The sequence below is a fragment of the Panthera onca genome, chromosome A3 (genome assembly GCF_046562875.1).
Source record: "Panthera onca isolate mPanOnc1 chromosome A3, mPanOnc1 haplotype 2, whole genome shotgun sequence".
In the NCBI taxonomy this organism is placed as follows: Eukaryota; Metazoa; Chordata; class Mammalia; order Carnivora; family Felidae; genus Panthera; species Panthera onca.
In genome coordinates, this window is record NC_138341.1 from 108854754 (window position 1) to 108871996 (window position 17243).

At 40.8% G+C, this 17243-nt stretch overlaps 1 protein-coding gene and 1 long non-coding RNA gene across 2 annotated transcripts; both read left to right on the forward strand.

Moving 5' to 3' along the window:
* Window positions 1-84: 84 nt before the first annotated feature.
* LOC145715371 (uncharacterized) lies at window positions 85-9923 on the forward strand. The gene is made up of 3 exons (XR_014137433.1): window positions 85-312; window positions 8220-8331; window positions 9708-9923. It is a non-coding gene; the product is annotated as an uncharacterized LOC145715371 (long non-coding RNA).
* A 203-nt stretch (window positions 9924-10126) lies between these two features.
* PCNA (proliferating cell nuclear antigen) lies at window positions 10127-16845 on the forward strand. The gene is made up of 6 exons (XM_078444244.2): window positions 10127-10554; window positions 11386-11483; window positions 11635-11702; window positions 12772-12966; window positions 15351-15474; window positions 15574-16845. The coding sequence occupies exons 1-6, from the start codon at window positions 10334-10336 to the stop codon at window positions 15651-15653; spliced, it is 786 nt and encodes a 261-aa protein (XP_078300370.1). The 5' UTR covers window positions 10127-10333; the 3' UTR covers window positions 15654-16845.
* Window positions 16846-17243: the final 398 nt, after the last annotated feature.

Below are 17243 nucleotides of genomic sequence, written 5' to 3' on the forward strand. Positions count from 1 at the left end.
AGGCGAAGCACGGTCAGCCTGCTCCACCACCCGCCCGCTAGCTCCTCTCGAGAGGGCGGCCCTGGAGCGAGCGCGCACGCGCACCGCCGCCATCACGGCCCCAGAGACCCACCAATGGCGTGAATCCGCCAGGGAGGCGGGGCGGTAGGGGCGGGGCCGAGAGGACCGGAGAGGAGCGGAGAGGCGTGCATTGGACTATCAACGTGAGGAAGCGGGAAAAGGCGTGTGTTTCCGAAGGAGACTAGCCAATGGCAGCTCGGGCCTGACCTTGGTCGACTGGCGCTGGCGCCCAGGATCCTAGAGGTAAAACTGGTAGCCGGGGGCTAGGGGTGGGAGCCTCGAGGTTCTTGTGTGGGTGGTGTTTTGCTGATCTTAGTTTCGCGTCCTCTGTAACCGGGGCGCGTCCCTCACACGTGTAAGCAGATACTTGTTAGGCCCTGAGTGGAAAGGCCTGCGGAGCCCACCTGTGTAGGAGAGACTCACGTGATAAGGAAGTGAAACCCAAACTTAAGTCGGCTTTGCCTCTCCAAGCTGTCTCTAGTACTTATTGAGTGTTAATTATGCTAGGCACTGAACTAAGTAATCGCCTTATCTATCTCAATCTGCTTGGAAGTGGATATGATTTTCGTTTTACAGAGTTCTTACACGGCTTTTCAAACTTCTGTCTTCTGGACTGTTGAAAGACCTTTTCTTGGACGGGAATGCTGCCTTCTTCGTTCACAGTGCATCTCCGAAGTACCTGACACATCCTTGGTACTTGAATGGATTTAAAAGTTCTAGAGAAAAATGATTTAACCAAGGTCTCAACAGCTAGAAAGTGCCCACTAGGAATTAGAACATAGATCTATTTGTTACCAAAGTCCACGATAACCATTGTACATACTGCCTGTCTTCCTAAATTCATTCATACCTGTGTGGTTCAAACATTTCTTTCAGCGGTTCCTATTTTCTGCTTTGTAAGTGATGTAAAACAAGTATGAAATGGGATGCCTTCCCATAAATATACTGTAATTTAGCGAGAGAAACTTGCACACGTAGGAGTTGCAATTTCGTATTAGCAATTTTGACCTTAGTTTTGGATGAAGTAGCCAAAATTCTGAGAAAGGCGTTGTTTCCTTGATTTGTATAAGTATATTCCCAAGCTCCTGTTAACAGTGCTTGAGAGTGACAGTAAAATAGGTATGGAGGAACACTGAATCCGGGTGTGTTTTTTTTTTTTTTTTTTTAATATTTATTTTTGAGAGACAGCGTGAGCAGGGGAGAGGCAGAGAGAGACACAGAATCCGAAGCAGGCTCCAGGCTCTGAGCTGTCAGCACAGGGCCCAACTCGGGGCTCGAGCTCACCAACCACGAGATCATGACCTGAGCTAAAGTTGGTCGCTTAACCGACTGAGCCACCCAGGCGCTCCTAGGTGTGCTTTGTTTTCTACCAACAGTGTTGCACAAATACTTGGTGGGTTTTTTTTTGGGGGGGGGGGGGGGGAAGGGGAGAAACAGACCACTCCTTTTAAGCCATACTTTATAGAAAGCTTTGCTTGGGGCGCCTGGGTGTCTCAGTCGGTTAAGCCTCCGACTTCAGCTCAGGTCATGATCTCATGGTCCGTGGGTTCGAGCCCCGCGTCAGGCTCTCAGAGCCTGGAGCCTGCTTCGGATTCTGTGTCTCCCTCTCTCTCCGCCCCTCCCCTGCTCATACTCTTGTCTCTCTGTCTCAAAAAAATAATAATAAATAAATAAATAAAAACATTAAAAAAAATTTGCTTTTGTATTTTGTCTTTTATTACTTATAAAAGTAAATAACATACTAATGGTAATTTTAAAACTCTTTTAATCTGTTGAGGACTGTGTGACCACCATTTTGACCAATGTCAGCGGTTACTTCTTCATCTAAACACCAGACACGTATTGAGTAAATTAACCAAGGTTTATTATCTAAAGGATGTAGAAGGATGTCAACACAGAGAGCCAACAAGGTCATCCTCTGAGACAGCAGGTGTTTGTATCCAGATCATTACTGTTAGGGTACTTACATAATTGAAAGGTCACAACTGAGAAGTAAGCATCACAGCAGTCCTTCCAGCTCAGCTGTTGCCTTTCAAACCCAGCCTAATATAAAGGAGGCTGGAGAGCTGTGCATACAAATCAGAGTTTCAGAATGGACAGTATGATTACTAGGGTAGATAAGCCCCTACAATTTGGCCTGAACAAACTTCTCAGCCATTGCTCTCAGCCCTGCCGGGCTAACTGATCTTAGACCAAGTACATTAATGAAATCAGTGCTGTAGAGAGCAGGGAACAGGTACTCAGACCTCTGAAAGTCATACTAATAGGCCTTTAGGCAAGCTTTAGGGTCTAGCTCTCTCTTAACTGTAGAAAGAAATTTTTAGGGGCGCCTGGGTGGCTCAGTCGGTTGAGCGGCCGACTTCGGCTCAGGTCATGATCTCACGATCTGTGAGTTCGAGCCCCGCGTCGGGCTCTGTGCTGACAGCTCAGAGCCTGGGGCCTGTTTCAGATTCTGTGTCTCCCTCTCTCTGACCCTCCCCTGTTCATGCTCTGTCTCTGTCTCAAAAATAAATAAACGTTAAAAAAAAAAAAAAATTTAAAAAAAATTTAATAAAAAAGAAAGAAATTTTTAAAAATCTCCCCTTATCTCCAGCCTGAAGAAAGATTTTGTTCCTTTACATTACCTTACACCTCCTCCTCTATTCCTGATTTTTCTTTTCTAATCCTCATAATAGCTCTTTCCCTAGGGTCATTTCTTCTGGGCTTGTAGCATATCTTGTTTACAGTGACTTTTTCATTGCATTCCTTCATTAGTTCCATTATTTTTAGATGTTACTTAGATTAGTTGAGGTCACTAACAAGAGATTCTTAAACCGCCCCCCCCCCCGAATATTCAGGCTGACTGTGAACTCAGTGTAAGTGGACAGCTATTGCTATAATTATTATTCTACGATAAAAACACCTCCCCCCTTTCTGATATTTGAAAACTACATTGGTACAAGCAAGATAATTCTTCAGTTACCTGAAGAATTTTCTTCTATTACATCGGAAGAATTAATAATTCTTTAAACAGTAACTTCTTTTAAAAATTGTCAATAAACAAATACAGGCTTTATCTGCTTTTTATCTTGCCCTCCATGTCGCCTTTCTAGTTCTTAGCCTGACGAGTGTTTTCAGGGAAACCTTACTCAGTATAATGAGGCAACATGCAAAATGGAATTACGAGTGCACTCTGCAGAATTGTCAAACTTCTTAAAGCTTCAAAAATGCAAATCCTGCCCTCCCACAAACTTAGTCAATCATTAGTCCATTTAAACTATAATGTCAGTTTCCTCTCGGCAAATTGTAGGTCTGATTTTTTTCAAACCAACAGTCTACATGGAGGAGCTTTAAGCTTTAAGCAAATATTCATCTATTGATCACACATGGTGAGAGACAGTACTACTCAGGCCTCATTATTTATTAGAATTACCTGGAGAGCTTCTAAAAGATACGAATGGAGGGCCCACCCTGGACCAACTAAATAAGAATCTCTGAGATGGAGCCTAGAGGAAATAGGCTTTTTGGTTGTTGTTAAGCTCCCTAGGTGTTTCTAATGGGCAGCTAGAATCGAGAATCACTCACACATGATACCACCTTGTAAAGAAATTTGCCAGAAATTATATAAAATAGTTTACAGCATTTTTCTCTCCCAACATTCATTAACATTTTCTGATCAACAATACATATCTGATGAAGAATGCAGAAAAATAAAATGGAAAATGCAGAGACATATAATGGAAAACATTACAATCATTTATGGTATCACCAGCCACACATAATTGTTGTTATTATTTACATTATTGCATTTTCATTCTATTTTCTGTGCACTTATACCTCGATATAACAATTTTAGAAAATTGGAATACTACTATTTATACCATTTCATAATCTGACTTTTCTCTTTATCATTATATGCCCTTTGAGAATGGTATTTCAAAGACCGTTTAGTATTCTTACAGATTTACCATAACAGCATTTTGTTACTTAACGGTATTTTGTTAGACCTCAAGGTTATTTCCACTTTCAGAGGAATTTTTTTTTTTTTTATAATTTGTTTTTAATGTTTGTTTATTTTTGAGCGTGAGTGAGCAGGGGACGGGCAGAGAGAGAGGGAGACAGAATCGGAAGCAGGCTCCCCATAGCGCAAAGCCAGATGTGGGGCTCAAACTCATCAATGTGATATCATGACCTGAGCCCACATCTGATGTTCAACCTACTGAGCCACCCAGGCGCCCCTCAGAGGAATTTTTAATAATTCTACAAGAAATAAACATGCTTCATCTTGGTAAGTACCCCCATTACTTCTTCAGGAAAAAATCCTGGAGTTTGAATTTGTGTGTCAAAGAATAAATAAAATTTGAAGGCTTTCTGTACACATTACCTAATTCCTACGAGAAAAAGTAAACCATTTATACTCCTATTTTCAATGCATGAAAGTGCCCACTTCCTTGATTTCTTCCTATCAACAAATATTAACACAATTTTCATTAATTGGTAGGTTATAATTCTGTCTCCCTTTAATTAACTTTCCTTTGTTTATTAATGTGGGTAACCATTTTTTCCATACTTACTAAGACTGAGCCTTGGACACTGGAAACTACCTACTTCGGCTTTTGTTTTGATAAAGTCACCTTTTCTCTTGAAAAGTGAAAAGTTTGAATTAGGTTCTCTGCGTGGAAACCAACACAGTGCTCTCACGCATACTGAAGTTTTAAAACTTATGTTTTAAAAAAACATTTTTAAAAATTAAAAAAAAACACATTAAAAACATTAAAAATTTTTTTTAAAAAGGGGGGCACCAAAAAAAAAAAAAAAAAAAAAGGGGGGCACCTGGGGGGCTCAGTTGGTTAAGCATCTGACTTCGGCTCAGGTCATGATCTCATGATCCATGAGTTCGAGCCCCGCATCGGGCTCTGTGCTGACAGCTCAGAGCCTGGGGCCTTCTTCAGATTTTGTGTCTCCCTCTCTCTCTCTGCCCCTCTCCCACTCATGCTCTGTCTCTCAAAAATAAATAAACATTAAAAAAATTGTTTTTAAATTTATGTAGCCATTTCTTATGTTTTATGAGGTTTTTCCTTTTATATCTAGAAACCCATAGCAGGATCTCATAATCACCAGAAGAATCACCAGAAGACTTCTACACATCTTTTTGGGTTTACATTTATTTGATTTTATTTTATTTTATTTATTTTTTTTTTTTTTTTAGATTTTATTTTTATTTATTTTTTTTTTTAATTTTTTTTAACGTTTATTTATTTTTGAGACAGGGAGAGACAGAGCATGAACAGGGGAGGGTCAGAGAGAGGGAAACACAGAATCTGAAGCAGGCTCCAGGCTCTGAGCTGTCAGCACAGAGCCCGACGCGGGGCTAGAACTCACGGACCGCGAGATCATGACCTGAGCCGAAGTCGGCCGCTTAACCGACTGAGCCACCCAGGCGCCCCTAGATTTTATTTTTAAGTAATCTCTACACCCAATGTGGGGCTCAAACTTTACAACCCTGAGGTCAGGAGTCACAGGCTGTACCAACTCACCAGACAGGCACCTCCATTCATTTGAATTTTAATTCTTTAATCTATTTATTTTGGAATCTATTTTGGTGAAGAGTTATTAGGAAGAGTCTATAGCTTTATTATTTCCTAGACATTTAATGAGTTTGATAATCAATACATTGTTTCTCTCGCTGATTGGAATAGCATCTTTACCAGATGTTGAAGTGATCCTCTAAAAACAAATTAGATCTTGTCAGTGACCTTCTGATAATTTTCCCTTGCACTTGCAAAGTCTCCAAGCTCTCATTTCTGCTTCCCTTTGCAGCTTCATCTTGTACCACACTCCCCTTTTCTCAATGTGTTCTAGACATATCAATCTTTGAGTTCTATTATATGTCAATTATATCTCAATAAAACTGGGGGAAATTGCCCATAAAAAAAAATCTTTGAATTCTAAAACAAACTACTATGTGAACAATCTTCTAAGTGTGCTGTCCTTTTCAACATACTATTCTTTCAGCCTAGAATGCTTTTTTTTTTTAATGTTTATTTTTTGAGAGACAGAGAGAGAGAGTGTGTGTGAGTGGGGGAAGGGCAGAGAGAGAGGGAGACACAGAATCTGAAGCAAGCTCCAGGTTCTGAGCTGTCAGCACAGAGCCCAACGGGGGCCTCAAACCCACAAACCCCAAGATTATGACCTGAGCTGAAGTCGCTTAGCCACCCAGGCGCCCCAGCCGAATATACTCTTTCTTCCACTCTCCAAACAGCTAGATTTTGTGTAAAATTCTACTACCTTGGAGGGCCTTCTCTGACCACAGATCGTAGTCATTCATATGTCTTCATTTCATCTGATCACCTGCACTGTGGGTGCGACATGGGTGGAATTTAATTGCCATTTAAAATGCCTTCAAATCCATTACACTTAGATCTAGCATTAAACCAAATGTTACTATGTAAGCAAAAGGCAAAGAAACAGAGTAGCCGAGTTCCTGGAGGGAACACATTCCCCATTTTGCAAAGAATTCCCCATTTTGCAAACAGAATAAGAAAGGAAAATACAAATGAATGAAACTATTACGTTTTGATATTAAAATATATGCAAAAGAATAGTTGATCATACATAAAGTAAGAAGGTGCCAGTATCAAAATTTACAAATGCGAAACCATCAACAAAATGAAAAGGCAACCTACTGAATGGGAGAAAATACTTGCAAATCATGTAACAGATAAAGGACTATCTTACACAACTCAATAGCAAAAAACAATCCAATTTAAAAACTGGGCAGAAAATCTGAATAGACATTTTCCCAAAGAAGACATACAGATGGCCAACAGGCATATGAAAAGATGCTCAACATCATTAACCATCAGGGAAATGCAACTCAAAACTACAATGAGATATCATCTCACACCTATTATCAAAAAGAGAAAAAATAACAAGTATTGGCAAGGATATGAATAAAAGGAACCCTTCCACATTGTTGGAGAGAATGTAAATTGGTGCAGCCACAATGGAAAACAGTATGGACGTTCCTCAAAATGTTAAAAACAGAATTGCCAGGGGTACCTGGGTGGCTTAGTCGGTTAAGTGTCTGACTTTGGCATAGGTCATGATCTCATGGCTCGTAGGTTCAAGCTCCATTGTCAGCTCAGAGCCTGGAGCCTGCTTCAGATTCTGTCTCCCTCTCTTCCTGCCCCTCCCCTGCTCGCACTATGTCTCTGTCTCTCTGTGTCTCTCTCTCAAAATATAAATATTAAAAAATAATAAAAAATATAAATAGAACTACCATATAATCTAGCAAGTCCACTTCTGGATATTAATCCAAAGAAAATGAAAATATTAACTTGAAAAGATGGAGACAACCTAAGTATTCATTGATGAATTTATATAGAAATTATGATACATATATATGTGTATTTACACAATGGAATATTATTCACCCATAGAAAAGAATGGAATCTTGCTGTTTGCAACAGTATGGTTGGATCTTGAGGGCTTTTATACTAAGTGAATAAGTCAGACAGAGAAAGACAAATACCATATGATCTCTGCATGGAACCTAAAACAAAAACAAAACCAAGCTCACAAATAGAGAACAGATTGGTGGTTGCTAGAGGTCGGGGGTGGGGGTGGGAGAAATGGGTGAACTGTTTCCTTATTTGTTTTACTTTAAATAAATTGACTTAAACATTTTTATGGGGTGCCTGAGTGGCTCAGTTGGTTAAGCATCTGACTTTGGCTCAGGTCATGATCTTGTGGTTCTTGAGTTTGAGCCCCACATCAAGCTCTCCACTATCAGCACAGAGCCTGCCTGGAATCCTCTGTCACCCTCTCTCTCTGCCCCTCTCCCACGCATGCTCACCTATGTGCGTGTTCTCTCAAAAATAAAGAAACATTAAAATATATATATATTGGGGCACCTGGGTGGCTCAGTCGGTTGAGCACTGACTTTGGCTCAGGTCATGATCTCACAGCTGGTGAGTTCCAGCCCCGCGTCCAGCTCTGTGCTGACAGCTCGGAGCCTGAGGCCTGCTTCAGATTCTGTGTCTTCCTCTCTCGGCCCCTAACCCACTTGCATTCTGTCTCTGTCTCTCTCAAAAATAAACATTGAAAAAAAATTTTAAATATATATATATTAAAAACTTTAAAAATTTTTTTCTTTAATTTACAAACGGGTGGCAGAGACTTGGAAGAGATTCCAGAGACCAGAGAGTAGCACTCTTGAGAATGCTGCATCATCAACACCTGTGATAACAGAGTATGCTAGCATATGGAAAAACAGCAGTATTAGCAACTGTGAGAAACTAAATGTGGAGAAATATTAAGAATGTCTTAATTTATTTTGTATTTTTATGTATGCACAGAGTAATATACAACACAAATATTTTAAATAAACCAAAATTTCTTTCAAAAATTGCAAAATAGAAATTCTAAATGATAAAGTATTGTGTGACCAGTTAACATTTTATATTTTTTTCTTGTGCTACACAAAATAATGGTGCATTATACTTCGAGGTATCTTACTTTCCATGAAATAGATTCATCCAATAGAATTGCCAGAGGGAGAGAATAGTGTAGGGAAAGGCAATATGTGAAGCCCTAAGAGTTGAGAATATTCTAGATATGATGCAATACATAAATCTTCTGATTCAGGACACAAAACTCCCTGGACAGCATAAATAAAACTAAATCCACATCAAGATATGTAGTAGAAAAACATTCTACAGACCAAGATAGCAAACACAACTAAAGAGAAATGCTATAAGCAAAGCAAAAGAAACATGACAAAATGGGGGAGAATATATGAAATGGGGAAATGATTAATATATAAAGTGCTCCCTATAATCAATAGGAAAAAGAACTTATTTTTTAAAATATTTATTTATTTTTGAAAGAGAGAGAGAAAACAAGCAGGGGAGGGAGAGGCAGAACCTGCAACAGCTCCGGGCCCAGGCTCTGAGCGCTCAGCACGGGAGCCCAGGTGAGGCTCAAACCCACAAACTCTGACATTAGGACCTGAGCTAAAGTCAGACGCTTAACCCACTGAGCCACCCAGGTGCCTCAGGAAAAAGAGTTTAATAGAAAAGATATAAACATACAATGGTCAAGAAATATATATGAAAGATGTCCAATCTATAACAAATTTTTTAATTTAGAAATTGGAATTTTCACAAAAATGAGCATAGACTTTAAAACAAGATTGCTAATATCCACTGTTAGGAAAATATGGAGAAAAGAGCATGCTCACAGTCTTGGTTGGAAGGTAAACTGCAGTCTTTCAGTGGTCAATTTAGTAACATTTATCAAAACTTTAATGTGTATGCTACTTCAAGGAGTCGATCTCATAAAAATCAGCTAAATGCTCAAAGGTGTTTGTAATTACAAGAAATTGGTAAATTAGGTTACATGCATAGGATATTATGCCATCTTTTAAAGAAATGCTGACATAAATATGTTCGTGGCATAAAATTAAATATATCTTACCAAGTACATTGCAGAAGTTTCCTGTATAAATCCACTATTGTTTTTTAAAAATGTGTATTTGTATAGAAAAAAAAAGCCTAGAAAAGTTGTATACAGTAAATGACACGAGCTTGGTGTGCGTGTGTACGGGGCGGGGGGAGCGAGATGATTTTGTAGTCATAACTGTATACCTCTTTACTGACTTTTAGGAGCATATCACCTCGATAATAGCAAAAATAAAATGCACATTTAAAACAACTAATTCCTCAGGCTGCAAGGCGCCCTTTACTCCTGGTAGGCTGGATTTATGTCTTGCTTTCACTTTCGCGGCTAAATTCTTTCTACTCCTGAAGCGGGAGGTTGAGGAGGCAACATAAAACTAACTCAAAGCCCACCCCACCCCCGAATTGGGCCTGGCCTTCACAGAGGCCTACACTAGCCAAGCGTCCGGGTTTCCAGAACAGGGGAAAAACGCAAGTGGTTCTAGAGGAGGTGGAGGCTCCGCGCTCCTGCTCCGACCCCGCACCCAATCCTCCAATGGGTGTTCGGGGAGGGCGGGCTACCTGCAGACTTGGGGCACTATTGGCCCTGGAGTCTCTCCGCCCGGGCAGTGGGCGGAGCAGCGTGGTGACGTGTCCATACGGGCGCCGAGGCGGAGAGCGCGCGCTCGCAGACGCGGCTGTATTAAACGGTTGCTGGCGCAGCAGGCTGGTTGTTATCTTCCTGGGTCTCGGGCTTGTGCGTCTGCAGGCTCGCTCTTACCCTGTGACGCCCAAGCAGGCTACAACTTCCTCCTTATTTTCGCCTGTAGCCGCGTCGTTGCGACTCTGCCACCATGTTCGAGGCGCGCCTGGTCCAGGGCTCCATCCTGAAGAAGGTGCTGGAGGCACTTAAGGATCTCATCAACGAGGCCTGCTGGGACATAAGCTCGAGCGGCGTAAACCTGCAGAGCATGGACTCCTCCCATGTCTCCCTGGTGCAGCTCACCCTGCGTTCCGAGGGCTTCGACACATACCGCTGCGACCGCAACTTGGCCATGGGTGTGAACCTCACCAGGTGAGCCCTGGGGTTGCCGAGAGCCGGGCTCTGGTGCACCCCCATCTCCTGCTCTTGGCGGGAGCGCCTGCGTGAGCCGGGCCTTCATTGGCCCACATGGACCATCTGCGCCATCTCATTGGCCTGCGACACCGAGGGGCGGGATCTAGCAGAGCGCGCGGTTCGGAAAGCCCGCGCTGGCAGCAGCGCGAACCGGCTCTTTCCGCGCCAAAGTCACAAAGCGGGTGGTGGCGGGAAAATGACGGCTTCTCTGCGGTGGCAGGAAGAGACTTGCACAGTTCTTTGGCCATTTGGTCCTGGCGGCCTTGGATGAGAAATCTATGGCTTGATTGACTTAGAGCGTGCCCTAGTTCTGTCACTCTACCTAGGGACAATTGGTTGGTTCCGGTCTTTTATTCTTACAAAGTTTCAGTGAGCACCCCAAGTTTCTGGACTTAAAATTTCTCCAGGGCAGTGGCTTGCAACTTTTTGGTCGTTACCTGTCTAGTACATAACCATGTTTAAATCTTAAGGCTTAGGAGAAATACCCGGACTACATGCAGTGTGTTTTAATGGGTATCTTAGATTTTTAATGATCGTAACGACCCAATAATTTGCTTCACCTACCAAAAGGATTTGCAGTTCATAAAATACTGCTCTTTTATGTCCAGAATTGAAATTGCTACTGGTAGGGTGTGTGCTTGTTAAAGTATAAATACTGCCAAATTGCACTCCAAAATGGCTGGACGGCCTAATGGGTATAAATGGCAACTCCTTGTTTTAATTGCGTCAGAAATTAACGATCTTGAGAACGTGGTGTCAGTTTTAAATCCTGTGTCTTCTGTGCTCTAGCATGTCCAAAATACTAAAATGTGCTGGCAATGAAGACATCATTACACTAAGGGCGGAAGATAATGCAGACACCCTGGCACTAGTATTCGAAGCTCCAAGTAAGTCATACTCTTCTACAAAGTTAGAGGAAATTTAAATGCAGTGTTAAGTATTTCTCAAAGTTGTGAGAAATTTAAGGTAATGTTTGTAAAACTTTACATCACTGCTATAAACTTACATGCTTTTCTTCAATCTGCTTTCTTTTGGTAGACCAAGAAAAGGTTTCAGACTATGAAATGAAGTTAATGGATTTAGATGTTGAACAACTTGGAATTCCAGTGAGTATGAAATTTCCTGAGTGTACTGTACACAAGTCATAATAGTTATATTTGTTAATACAATTTAAAGCCCAGTTCCCAACAACTATATGTCTGCTGATACATGTTCCAAAGTGGGGTTTTTAGTACTTAGTCATTTGTAATTTCATTAAACTACAGTACTCTAAAATGGATCATTTCATTCCCGCTAAATGAATATTTGCATTAACCTCCATGCTTTTTTTTTTTTTTTTTTTAAGTTTATTTAATTTGAGAGAGAGAAAATGGGGGCGCGGGACAGAGAGGGAGGGAAAGAACCCCATGAGCCAAAGTTGGACACTTAACCAGCTGAGCCACCCAGGCACCTGTCCCCCTTTTTTTTTTAAAGACTTTTTTTTTTAATATTTTATTTATTTTTTGAGAGAGAAAGCAGGGGAGGGGCGGGGTTGGGTAGAGGAACCGAAGTGGGCTCTGTGCTGACTGGCTGACCGCAGTGAGCTTGATGTGGGGCTCAAGCTCAGGAACCACAAGATTATGACCTGAGCTGAAGTCAGACGGTTACCAACTGGGTGATCCAGGTGCCCCTGCACCACCCCCCTTTTTTAAAGAGTATACTTTAGGGCTATACTAACAAATTCATTAAGGTTAGGTTTATCAAAATCAAAAGAGAGAAGAGATGTTGGGATGTTGAAAATGCTTAATATTTTTTATCTTGTTTTGGAAAGTAGTTGGGCCTGCTTACAACATCCATCATTGTTTATATGTCATGGGCTAATGCCCTCTTGATTTAGCCTTGGAGGGTGATTAGGGGAGGCTCTTTTCCCTGGATAGCGCATTTATTATTACAGGTCTAAACTCTAATTTTAGTTTTCTTATGATTATTCTTACTATATACTTGTTTTATATCTGCATTTATTTTTTTGAGTATTAGAGTGTGTTAAGAAATCACACAATGAGTAATATTTCAAAGTAATCAGGAAATCTTAAATTCTGAATTCTTGTCTACATGCTGAGTCTTCAGAAAGTGAGGATGCCAAATCTTTAATTTCCAGCAACTGACCTTTAAGTTTGTTTGTTTTTTTTTAAATAGGAACAAGAGTATAGCTGTGTAGTAAAGATGCCTTCTGGTGAATTTGCACGTATATGCCGAGATCTCAGTCATATTGGAGATGCTGTTGTAATTTCCTGTGCAAAAGATGGAGTGAAGTTTTCTGCAAGTGGAGAACTAGGAAATGGAAATATTAAGTTGTCACAAACAAGTAATGTCGATAAAGAGGAGGAAGCTGTAAGTTTTTAAGTAAACAAAATACTTTGAAGAGAATTATAACCCTGCTTAACATTAGTCGGTTTGGGCTGCTATAGCAAATACATTGACAATGGCTTATAAACAACTGAAATTGACTTCTCACAGTTCTGGAGGCTGGGAAACTGGCAGATTCAGTGTCTGGTGAGGACCTGCTTCTTGGTTCACGGAAGGGTCAGAGGAGCTGGCCTCTTTTATATAAGGGTACTAGCACAAAGCACCTCCCAAAGGCCCCACCTCCAAGTTCCAACACATTGGTGATTTGGTTTTAACATGAATGAGTGGGGGGGGGGGGCACACAAACATTCAGTTTATAGCAAGGTAATTGTAAATCAACAGAAGTATCTACTTGGAGGTAAAAATCTACCTTTTAGGAGCTCTTTATGTGATCTTTATATTAACTTTCTGCATGGAAGGCCCAATAGGGGGCCTAGAGAACTCCCCCCATTTAGCAATAACACTCTAATTACTAAATATCCTTAAATTAAGGTTTTCCTATAAATTGGGTGCTTTTTTAAGATCCTTAGAGTATTTATAAACTAATATTTTGTAATTTACTAAAAAAAAACTTGCCTTTGAACCAAAGCATCAGTTAACTCTGTAAATGAAAGGACCATCGAAGGTTCTAGAAATCTCCATAGGATTATTAGGATTAAATATGGTAACGTATTCAAAGTGGTTAACACAGTGTCTGACAATGTAAGTTTATAGTAAATATTAGATACTATTTTCTAGTCCCTTGCATGAGTAGTCAACCTTCAGTTTAAATGAAGGTAAAACTCAAGTTTAAATGAAGACTTAAAACTATTACTAACAAAAGTCCAGGGGCTAATTCTGAATTAATAACTCCCCTGCCAATCTGGATTTTTTTTTTTTTTGTTTTAATCTCAAACATTAGTTCTTCTATAAATATGTTTTATATCTGAAGCATAAACATTTTATGACATTCTTTGATATTAAGGAATTTTTCAGTGTTTCCTATTTCCTTGATTATTTCAGGGTTTTTGTGTGTGTGTGTGTGTGTGTGTGTGTGTGTGTGTGTGTGTGTGTGTTTATGTTTATTTGAGAGTGCAAGCATGCCAGAGAGTGTGTGGTGTGGGGGAAGGGCGGGGGGGGGGGTGGGGAAAAATCCCAAGCAGGATCCATCCATGTTCAGTACATCAGCTCTATGTCTTGAACTGTGAGATCAAGCTGAAATCAGGAGTCGACCACTTAACCAATTGAGCCATCCAGGTGCCCCTAGAAGTTTGTTTGAATCAAGATTTTATAGGCTGTACACATTATAGTTTGGTTGATGGGCCCACAAATTTATTTTAATCTATTGGTTCTCCATTCAGTCTCTGTGCACCCCCCCATTACAATTTGTTGAAGCAAGTCCTTTGTCATTGAGTTTTCCCAAACTCTGGATTTTGCCCATTGTATCCCTTATGTCAATTAATATGCTCCTCTAACCTGTATTTCCTATAAACTGGTAGTTCCAGCTCTAGAGGCTTAATATTCAGTGTTTGGGAGTAAGAATACTTTATAGATGGTGGTGTGCCTCCCTCTAGTAGGCATGAGGTGTCTAGATACATTGTTTTAGCAACCATAATAATTGTTTAGAATCCTTGTCATTAGGGTTGTAATGTATTAACACATTCCATTCTTCATTTATTAGAAATATTCCCATGAAGAGCAGCTTTCTCTTAACACATAATTGGATTACCTGAGGTACAGTTAATACGAGAAAGGCAGACTAAATACTTGATTCTTTTGCTTTATTTATCAGTCTTAATTAGTTTCATACCACTCTCCAAAGTAACCAATAAAAGTTTTGGTTTTGGGGGCACCTGGGTGGCTCAGTCGGTTGAGCATCCGACTTTGGCTTAGGTCATGATCTTGTGGGTTGTGAGTTCAAGCCCCGAGTCGGGCTCTGTGCTGACAGCTTAGAGCCTGGAGCCTGCTTCTGATTCTGTCTCCCTCTCTCTCTGCCCCTCCCCTGCTCATTCTCACTCTCTCTCTCTCTCTCTCTCTCTCTTTCTCTCTCAAAAATAAATAAACATTAAAAAAAAAAAGTTTTGGGGGTGCCTGGGTGGCTCGGTTGGGCATCTGACTTCGGCTCAGGTCATGATCTCACGGTCTGCGGGCTCGAGCCCTGCATCGGGCTCTGTGCTGACAGCTCAGAGCCTGGAGCCTGTTTCAGATTCTGTGTCTCCCTCTTTTTCTGACCCTCCCCTGTTCATGCTTTCTCTCTCTCAAAAATAAACGTTAAAAAAAAATTTTTTTTTAAAGTTTTGGTTTTGGTTTGTTTTTAAATGTATATTCTAAACATGCGTGCAATTTTTCTTGATGTTTTTCAATAGGATTAATCTTTTGTTTTCTCTTAGGTTACCATAGAGATGAATGAGCCTGTTCAGCTAACTTTTGCACTGAGATACCTGAACTTCTTTACAAAAGCCACTCCACTCTCTCCTACAGTAACACTCAGTATGTCTGCAGATGTACCCCTTGGTAAGATAAGTTTTTTTGTAGGTAAAACAAGGTACCTTGTTTTGTAGGTAGTATATGTAGTCCTTCCCAATAATTAACTATGTTCCTGTCTTCTTTCAGTTGTAGAGTATAAAATTGCAGATATGGGACATTTAAAGTACTATTTGGCTCCCAAGATCGAGGATGAAGAAGGATCTTAGGCATTCTTAAAATCCAAGAAAATAAAATTAAGCTCTTCGAGAACTGCTTCTGAGATGCCAGCATGTACTTAAGTCTCTTCTGTCACCAAATCTGTACCTCTCAGTACATATGTAGATATTTTATGTAAATAACCTATTTTTTCCTCCATTCTTTACAATTTGTTTAAAGAATAAAGTCCAAAGTCAAATCTGGTCTTGTTAACCTAGAAATATCTCTGCCTTAACCTAGAAATACCCATGATTTTCATAACAAAAGGGTTTTGACTATAAATGCAGTTTTAATTTTTTCAATTTAAATAAACGTTATTTGAATTTCAAACATCACAAGACAGTGCCTTCATTTGGACCATGACTGTTGCAGGTATCCTAGGGAATTCACTTCAAGCTACTGTTTTCTAGAAATGTGTTTATTTTTTCAGTCCAGGGGAGCCTGATAAATAATACATTGATACAGCAATAAAAGTATTCCAAGTACAGTAGCTGACAAGGTATTTGGGGGGAGAGGATTTATTTGCCAAAATTACTTTGGTATTCTTCTACCTTTAACTCAAGAAATGAACAGAAGTATAGACCAAATCCTATATATTTAGTTATTTTGCCAATTTTGTTAGCAAAACTAACACTTTAAGAAGCTTTATGAACCCAAAGCCATGTGTGCTTTAGAAGACTAGCAGTGCTATAGGGAAGTGTTTCTTTAGCCTATGGAGCCTTTTGAAAGAATCTTGAAAGATTCAGTAGATACGAGTTAAGGCCCAAGGAGTGTGTTTGTGCAAAAATAATTTTTCTAGTGTAAGTAGCCTTTTTGGGGACTTAATCCCAGCACTTGTGAAACAGACTGTTGAAATGTACCTACTAATGGTGCCACAAGGCCACAAACTGGCTTTCTACATATTGAGAATTGTTTCACTAAAGTCCTTTTTCCCGGTGTATTTTGGGCTTGGCGGTTTAAATGACTGATTTCTTTGGTGTAATACCTGGAAGAACTCACAATCCAGTAGGTTACTGTTCATTACCTTCTGTGTGCCTGCGGGGTGGGGAAGACGGAAAAGGGGCCTGATGGGAGTTGGGAGTGATGTGACTAACTTATCTAGAATGTGGTGATGATTCCAAGCCTATGCACTTGTCAAACTCCTCCAATTGTACTTTATTGTATGTAAATTATACTTTAATAAATCTGACTTTTGAAAAGCTTCATGTGCTGCAAAATGTCCCTTGTCGGCGGGCTTCTTACCTGGGCAAGACCTGATAGGCGAGGAGAGGGAAACTGAAGCACAAGAATGTGGGGGCACTCGAGTAGTGTTGGGGTATTGACTAGCAAAACCGCTGCGCGCCCTGAAGGAAGGCCCGCAGTCCTGGGCAGTGGATAGGCGACCAAACAGTTCCGGTTATCCGGTGCCTCACCGGCTCGGCTTTCGTCTCCCGGGGGGCGCCACCACCACCGCCCGAGGGATCACGGAAAGAAACACGTAGCCTGCTTACCCGGGTCTGACTGTGACCCAGGCGGCCGGTCACCCTAGGCACCCGCACAACCCTGTGGAGGTGGCCAGCAGCAAGCCCAGGCCGCAGCGACTGCCGCCAACCCACAGGGAG